The sequence below is a fragment of the Cystoisospora suis genome, assembly GCF_002600585.1.
Source record: "Cystoisospora suis strain Wien I chromosome Unknown contig_6420, whole genome shotgun sequence".
NCBI classification, from domain to species: domain Eukaryota; phylum Apicomplexa; class Conoidasida; order Eucoccidiorida; family Sarcocystidae; genus Cystoisospora; species Cystoisospora suis.
The window spans coordinates 2,773-10,530 of record NW_027159209.1 but is presented as its reverse complement, the minus strand read 5'-3'; the positions used below and the strand labels follow the sequence as shown (position 1 = coordinate 10,530).

The 7,758-nt window shown below is 56.4% G+C and overlaps 2 protein-coding genes across 2 annotated transcripts in view; one reads left to right on the top strand and one right to left on the bottom strand.

Moving 5' to 3' along the window:
- Window positions 1-746: 746 nt before the first annotated feature.
- CSUI_009957 (uncharacterized protein) lies at window positions 747-3,825 on the top strand (the record flags this gene model as incomplete). Its single annotated transcript, XM_068070065.1, has 4 exons — window positions 747-1,178; window positions 1,933-2,087; window positions 2,331-2,509; window positions 3,701-3,825. A coding segment is annotated over one exon (429 nt), but the record flags the coding sequence as incomplete, so codon positions are not given.
- A 1,650-nt stretch (window positions 3,826-5,475) lies between these two features.
- The window catches only part of CSUI_009956 (40s ribosomal protein), a gene marked incomplete at its 3' end in the record, with an annotated part of 2,564 nt that continues 281 nt past the window's right edge, over window positions 5,476-7,758 (bottom strand). The window contains exons 1-4 of the mRNA XM_068070064.1: window positions 7,616-7,758; window positions 6,266-6,697; window positions 5,791-5,979; window positions 5,476-5,643 (exon numbers count right to left, since the gene is read on the bottom strand). The exon at window positions 7,616-7,758 is cut by the window's right edge and continues 281 nt beyond it. Coding sequence (XP_067917959.1) covers window positions 5,476-5,643; window positions 5,791-5,979; window positions 6,266-6,697; window positions 7,616-7,758 — 932 coding nt within the window. The remainder of the gene's footprint in view (window positions 5,644-5,790; window positions 5,980-6,265; window positions 6,698-7,615) is intronic.

The following is a 7,758-nucleotide window of genomic DNA, read 5'->3' as shown; positions in this document are numbered from 1 at the left end:
CAACACTCCGCCTGCTGCGCGCAGGTCCAGCGTCTTCCCGCGGCGGTAGCGCGTGCTACACGCGGGCGCCACACTTACTCTACCGTACCAAACACTACGCTAAACTAGTAGCGACACTAATTTGCCGTACCAGTTTGCTTTACACCGCTGTGGTTGCGGCTTGCCCCAATCCGGCCCCGGGCGTACTATTGTGTTGCCCGGCATATCATTAGCGCCAGACCTCCTGCTCCGAACTGGAATTAAATTACCTTCTCTGAGGTTTACATTCGTTGCCTGGTGGTCTCCGGCGACGCCGATCCTCAGATCAGCCTTCTTTGTACGTGCTATTGGCGTCGTGGCGCAAGCATTCATGGCTCAGTCCGTTGAGCCTGTGGATCCGCAGGGACATCTGCTGACAAGAAGGGTCGCCCAAACACGACTCCAGGGACGCATGGGCACGACGCCCGCCCCTTTGTTCGCTGTGATAGTTGAGGCAATGAGGTGGCACAAGAGAACCTCGCGGCATCCCCGTTCTCCGGTCATCACTAAGAGTGAGCTATATGTAGGGCAAGGAAAATAAATACAGTGAGTACAGGCAGCTCCCCGCTCCTTTCTCGCGGGCGTACGTCACTTAGGGGCAGCTTGCACCAATCTTCATCTTCCCGGCCCCGGCTTCACCGGCAGAACCTTAGACTACAGGTCAGCTCGCACCTGTCGCGCGCGCGGAAGCGTCGTGGACTGGGGCGTTCTGACCACAAACGTGTTCACGATCCTTAACCGGACACCGCACTACAGATGGGAGTGCTTGCCCCGGGGCCGCACCGGCTCGCGAGCGTAACGGGCGGCTGCCCGGTTCGTCTCTAGCGACTCCTGGACTCGAAGATGCTCGCTGCTTCAGTCGTCGCTCGTGGTCCTGTCGTTGCTCTTTCCCGCTTCAATCCCGCTTCCGGTTTGGCGCTTTAGCCTCGCCCCACACGAGTCCGGTTCCCAACTATAAGCCGCGAGTGGCCAGCGCTCCGTTGAGAACTGCCACTGTGCAAGCACCCAGACCGTCTCCGTTCCTGAATTGCCGTCGTTCTCGGGGTCAACTCCCAATCTCTGAAAGGTGGGTTTTCCTTCGAAGTCTCGGGCTTCTTTTCTCTGCGTCTCTAGGCTCTCTCGAGCATTATCCGTCCAAGTTTCCCGAGCCACAATGAAGGGTAAGCGCTGCGATGGTGGCCGTTGCCGCACATCGCCTTTTTTTCTTTGTGTTGGTGTTTCCCCGACTGTTTGTCTCACTTCGTATCACTTGCTCCAAGCCCTCCTTAGAAGCGAAGTCGCTTTCTTGTGTGTCCCGTAGCTACTTACGGCACGGAGTGGATTCCTGACGGGAGCATGCGCGTTCACCACGGTCCCCTTCCGTCGGAACAAGTGCAGTGCGCAGCACACGCAAGAGCGCGAACTGCAGGAGCCGGGTCTTTCTGTACGGCGTTGTTATAGTATGTAGAGTCTGAGTTTTGGCAGCCGCTGCGGGGAAGGCTGTCACTATCTAGTTGAGCGATCAGAGTCTGCAAACGGTTGCTTGTAGAGACGGTTAGCCGGTGGCGGAGCTGTTATGCTCTTCGACATTTCCCACGACGGCGTTGTAGAACACGTTCGGGTAGCAAGGATTGCGATCTTCAGCGAGCCCGCTGGCGTGCTGTGGTGCACAGTGGGAAGTATACGCGACGAAAAGCTGGGGAGTCATCTCTGGAGGGCCGCCGAGACGCATTCCGGAGACGCGAGAGACCATTTGCTTCTTGTTGTTCTATGAGGCAAGGGTGTCTCTTGAGTGTTCGCCGCGTGGTCTTAGGACAGCCAGCGGGGCGTTTTCCATGTTTACGCGTTGCGGGCGGCCTCAATGAAATAGTATGGACATGGCTGTCGCTCAAGTGTCATCGTTCACTCGCACCTTGTGCTGACCTGATGGTGCAGGGACGAGCCGCAAAACGCAGAAGTCTTTACAGCCAATCTGCCGGGACTACACCATCCACCTCCACAAACTCATTCACGGCATCCAGTTCAAGAAGAGGGCACCGCGCGCGTTGCGGGAGATACGGCGCTTTGCCCAGAAAACTATGCACACCAAGGTAAGTGCCAGTTTCGGACAAGTACGCGTGCCGTGCTCAGCTTCAACAGGGAGCGGTGTTGGCTAATGACCAGGCATGTTTCGTGAAAGGAGGCAAGTCTTTCTCACCCAGGCAAACGGCGGCCCCACCGGTTACCGAAATATCCACGGCTTGTGCTTTGGCTAACAGTTGGGGTAAGTGGTTTCTTCAGATTCCACTGCAGTCGGGTCATTGGTCGTGTTCTGTTTGTCCCCGCGGTCGCAGGATGTGCGTATCGACACGAAGCTGAACAAGTTCATCTGGTCCGGGGGAATCCGTAACGTGCCTCGACGGGTTCGTGTCAGAATCGCACGCCGACGCAACGAGGATGAAGACAGCAAGGAGAAGTTTTACACGCTCGTTCAGCACGTCCCTGTTGCTTCTTTCCGGAATCTGAAGACTGAGTACGTGAATGAGGAATGAGGGAGGGAGTCATACAGTTTCTGGTGGGGTAGACACCGCTCTCCGTCGTGTCTTGACCGACAACTGTTCAACTGTTCATTGTAAGCGGACTGTCGGTCTCATACGCAATCTTCCTTGGAAGAAGTCTGTGTGTCGGTAAAAGGTTTTCTCCCTGCGAGGGGCTTTCGAGGGCAGGTGCGTCCTCCCAGGCTACCCCGCAGTTACGACTCAGTAGGTGGTCTACACAGGGTTCAAAGCAGCCCATAAGTGCCCCCCACAACGTATCCCCCTGTGGGTTCTAGTGGGACCTCAAAGTCTGCAAGCAAATAACCTAGCATTTCGTAGGGAAAACGGTGCGCTCCGGTAGCAGGCTGCGCATTCCCAGCTTACTGCCTTTGTGGGAATGAAACTCGACTCTTGTCTGACGAGGTGGAGAATCGCAGTAGACCGAGAGGGCTGCCCCACAATCGCACGTTTTGGCCTCGTAGGCGTACTGTAGTGCGAGCTCATGCTCCTAGGGCATCTCACCCATAGTATCGCAGGGAAAAGTGAGTCTTCATTGGTCCCATGCGCTACTCTTCCAGATGTATTCAATCCATATTTTCGATATCCGCGCTGAAGGCGGGACTCGCCTTCAGCTGGGAGGAGCTGTTCCTTAGAACGTTTGACCAGTGCAGTTTGTAGCAACTGCGGTGTCGCATAGCGGACAGACGAGGGGAGGCTAGCGGGAGCGAATACTTGATTGCGGTCCACGTGTTCGGACCAAACGCCAAAAAGACAGCTGTCATGACAAACCCGAGTGGCTCCGCGGTGAGCCCATCCATGTAAGACTAGTGAACCCACGTATATAAGGTGGGGACACAGGTGTGCTATCAGACTCGGGGATCCTGACGAGATCCCTGCAGGTGGTCCTGTGGCATTGGTGGACGTCTCCTACCAGCACTCTCCGAGTTCGGAGCGGGAGATTGCTGTCTCCCTTGCAGGTTTTGCAACCTGAACAGCAGAATTTCTTTCCAAATACTGGCAGGGACCGCGCCTGCACTCTCAAGGAAAAGTTTCAGGAGCTCACGCCTGTCACTGACAGGTGTTAGCGTCAGCTCTGCGATAACAGCGTTCCTGTCTGCTGACGGTCGGTGCCCTGCACATTGGTGAGAGGGAGCTTGCCGGCTGTGCGTGTGCGGTGTCGCCGACAGGACTGCCTCCGTTGCTTCCACGAGGGCTTGAAAGTAGGGTTCGGTTGAGACGTCCGCGAGAACTTTGGCAACAGCCGGGGGCAGTGGCTCTGCATTGGCAGGCCTACCCGGAGCACTGGCACGGTTTGCTGCCTTTTGTAGTCTGGCGGGCCGTTGTACCAGAGAGGACAGGGCAGATTGGGAGAACCGGGGTTTCGGCTCTTTACTGTGCTTCGGGACCCGCCAGTGAGGCTCGAGGCGGTGCGCTCCACTTTCCGCCTGTAGTCGGGCAGGCGCCGTCCCAACTGAAGGCATCATGAAATACAGACCCAGAAACCGGTATGTGAAGCTGCACACTTCGTTAATACGTAGAGGCCCACGAGTCTCCACTTAGCAATTCAGCAACGCGAGACCAACACTGCTGTCCTTGTACCGTTAGGCAGATGTACGCTCGCTTCATACCCGCTCGCGAATCTGATGGTGAGGTCTACCATATGTCGCACAACCACAGAGAACATGAGGCCTTCTCACCTCCGGCAACCGAGTAGGCCGCAACCGACCAGGTCAAAAACACCGAAGCAGCCAAGCCTCTAGCGGAAAACATTTCTGTACTGGTCGCGCAGTCGATGGCGTGCAGACCCTGCAGAGAGACGTCCAGAGTGTCTCCTTCCCTCTCACGTACAAAATGCACAGGCTGAAAGCTCTAGACGCCAAGCACTCGTACACGAAGAAAAAAGCACTTCGGACGCTGTAGACCTTTATATGGTAGTCTTCAAGGACAAAGATCAAGATGTCAGTAAGATGAGCGGGTGCTACGGCCCAGATCGCCAATTCAGTCAGAATGAAGCCAAGTGCCAGAGCCGTAGTTGTCAAGAGAAAGCTGAGGGCTGGGCTGGTTCAAGAAAAGTAGACGATCATCTAATATCTGATCTTATCGGCTGTCAGACGAGCGACCTCATCTGTTCTTGCGCGAAACGGGTGAGACAAACTTCACCGAGCCCTGTCTCCCGAGGCGACCCTGAACTGTCACGGCGTCTCCCCTGATGCGCACAAAAACGCCTGCAAGACTGACGTGTCAGGCGACTGAAGAGCCGCATCATCTTTTTTGTCGAGAGTGAGTGACGTTTCCACAGCTGAATTGTGGTGCGGGTTGATTTGCGTCACCAATAAACGGGCCCCGAGGAGCCAGCTCCATTTACGTGTACTCTCAAGTTCAGCGACTTCATTTCTCCAAGTCGCATGAGTGTAACTGTTTGTCAGGAACTGCCACTTCTCTGAGTTGTTTGTCCCGGGGTGAAGCCGCCTTCCGGCGCGCACTGCAACTCCCAAAGTGAGGCTCCATTCCGACCGCTGGCACTGTCACACCCGAGCCTCCCCGGTGGCTGCTTCGAGACTCTGACGTCGTGGCCGCAATTGGTGGCCGCCCCCACACGGGCCGATCCACGCTGGCCCTCGAGGCCGCTGCACACGTTCAGCGTTCCTTGACGGTCCTGTACACGAGGGTGGCCGCCGGGATTAACTCTGGACAAAAGCATGTATCTGACAAGTACTCTGCGTCTTCTCAGGGAGGGACACCACCCGCCGTGGTTCCGTGAAGGCCATCTGGCACTTTTGGCTAGGCCGAAATACCCAGGGGCACCTATCACACCTCAGTTTCAGTCTCCGGTTTCGCGAAGGCACCACACCGTGCAGCAACTGAACCTGGCAACATTTTCAACATACAGTTGAGCCGTCATCCTCGTCCATAGGAAGGGGCAGCTACAGACAGTATATCCAACAGACACTGGGGGCCAATTTCACCACGGTTCTACCGCAGCGACACCCGCGCGACCAGCACCCCACTCGCCCTCGGCACCGGCTGCGGGCTGCTCCCATTCTCCGCCAGCACCGCCGGCAGGTCCACTCCAGTCTGCCGCTCCCTGTTTCCAGTCAGCCGCCGCAGCATCAGCTCCCCACTGAGTATCCTGAAGCAGCAAGAGACACACACCATCAGATGCACGATAACGAAAGGGTACTGGCGCACCAACAAGACCGCAATGAGAAACTAGCGGCTGCGGCGAACAACGTAAGTTACCTGCCTTAACTTAAACACATCGGTACCTCTCTCGTACCTGTTGAGCAACATGCGGAGCGGTCTCCTCGTCCTCCAGTCTCTCCTTGCGTTCGAACTCCTCTGGGTCTCTCCAGAAAAACATATCAACCATGACATCCCAAGGAACACTCCGGGAAGGCAATTCGCCTCGGAGGTAGAGAACTTCCCGTGCGAGCAGCCAGTACATCAACGCAATGGACTCTTTACCCTGAGAAAAAAAAAGCGTAAGGGGAGTGGTTCACGAACTCGGACCAGACTGGATTCCGACACAATTCGTACACAAAACAGTAACTCCTATACCACTTTCGCTTCAATGCAGATGATTCTTGGCGGGTTGCTGCTGGGTCTATCTGCCTTCTCGGAGACTTGGTAAGAGACAAGCAATTCTCTTGAGCAAGTACGTCCTGTGTGATCCATCACTGGGCCAGGGTCTCTCACCGAGTAGACACGGCACTGCAGCGATTCGTTGTTTCTGCTCACGGTCCTGCGCCCACCTTGTTGTTGCAGGGAATGCAGATGTCGACGTGGTCAAGAGGTGAATCAGTATCGCAGAGAGCAATAACGGGCACGTTTGCATACGCGCTCTCTCGGACGGCTTGCGCATCGGTTCGCGGGTCTGTCACAATCAAGAGCCTGGGCTCCATGAACTTCTGAGTGATCTGGTTCGTGAGCATGCCGGGGGTCCAACGGCCAGCAATCGCTTGTGCACCGACGTACTGCGCGAACTTGAGCACTGCGCGACTACCGTACGGCCGTGCGCTGATCACAAGGACGTCCGCGGGGTTCTCGATGGCCACAATCACGCGAGCAGCAACCAAAATCTTCTCCCACGTCTTAGCCAGGTTGATCAAGTGAATACCTTCACTCGTTGACTTGAACACATACGGGCGCATCTTGTGCTCCACGTTCTTCGTCCCGATGTGCACCTGAGCACACCGAAGTGATACAACAAAACTCGGGGAACGTATGACCTACCGCGGTCGAGCCAAAGCACCCAAGGAAAACTGCAGCCGCCAGGCGGAGACGCCGTGCAATCTCAAACGGGATCCCTTAGCTACCCCCNNCCCCCCCCCCAACACTGTGTAGAAACGGAGCGGCGGCGCGGCGAACAGGCTTCACCAGCTCACTAAGCGTTGCGTGTAGGAGTACGACATAAGAAAAGCCCGGCAGCACGTAGGTCCCCGCGAAGAGTCCTCGCTGCAATATCGTACAGATACACCAACAGATCTGCTCGAGAAAGGTACCACAAACCGCCCCCGCCGGGAGAACGAGCAGCAGAGAGCTTCGTCTGTCCGAGCTTCTCGCGCGCCCTTACAAGAATCGGACGCAACCGGACGCTGAACCTGTTCGCCTTCGGCTCATACGCATACACTCCGCAGATGTAACCGAACCGAGACACCGCAGTAAGCGCACGCATCAACTACGCCGCGCAGTACATCCAACCTATCTGTAGGGCCGTACGATCTCTCGCCAGAAAATGGCTGCACTTAGGGGCCATATGGTCGCGCAGTCTTGCTGGCACTGCGCTCAACCCCAGCTAACCCTCAGCTACGACAGTATCGACAAAACGTGGCCTATTCCGTGCTCGGCCTAGAACAGCCTGGAACGCACAGCTTTTGACGGGTTCCCCCCCCCATTCTGTCCACGGCACTGCAGGGCGGAAAGGGAGACAAAGCGCTTGCAAACGCGGTAATATCCTCGCCTCGTTCCCGGAGGGAGGTCCGGAAACTGTAGACCCGAATCCAGCAGCAAGACGTGTAAATGTGATAGCATGTGCTGCATGTGGCCGGGTGCCTTTCCCGCTTAATGGGCCGAGCCCAGAGGGGCGCAGCAACAGAACTCACCTTGCAGATGAGCATCTTAGCGATGCCATCTTCCTGTGGGGACAGTTTCGGCTGTTTCTCCGCCATTTCGACCACACGCGGGGACAGGTTACGACAGGGACAAAGCGTGGGGAGACAAATTTCCAGAAGGGCCTTGGTACCCA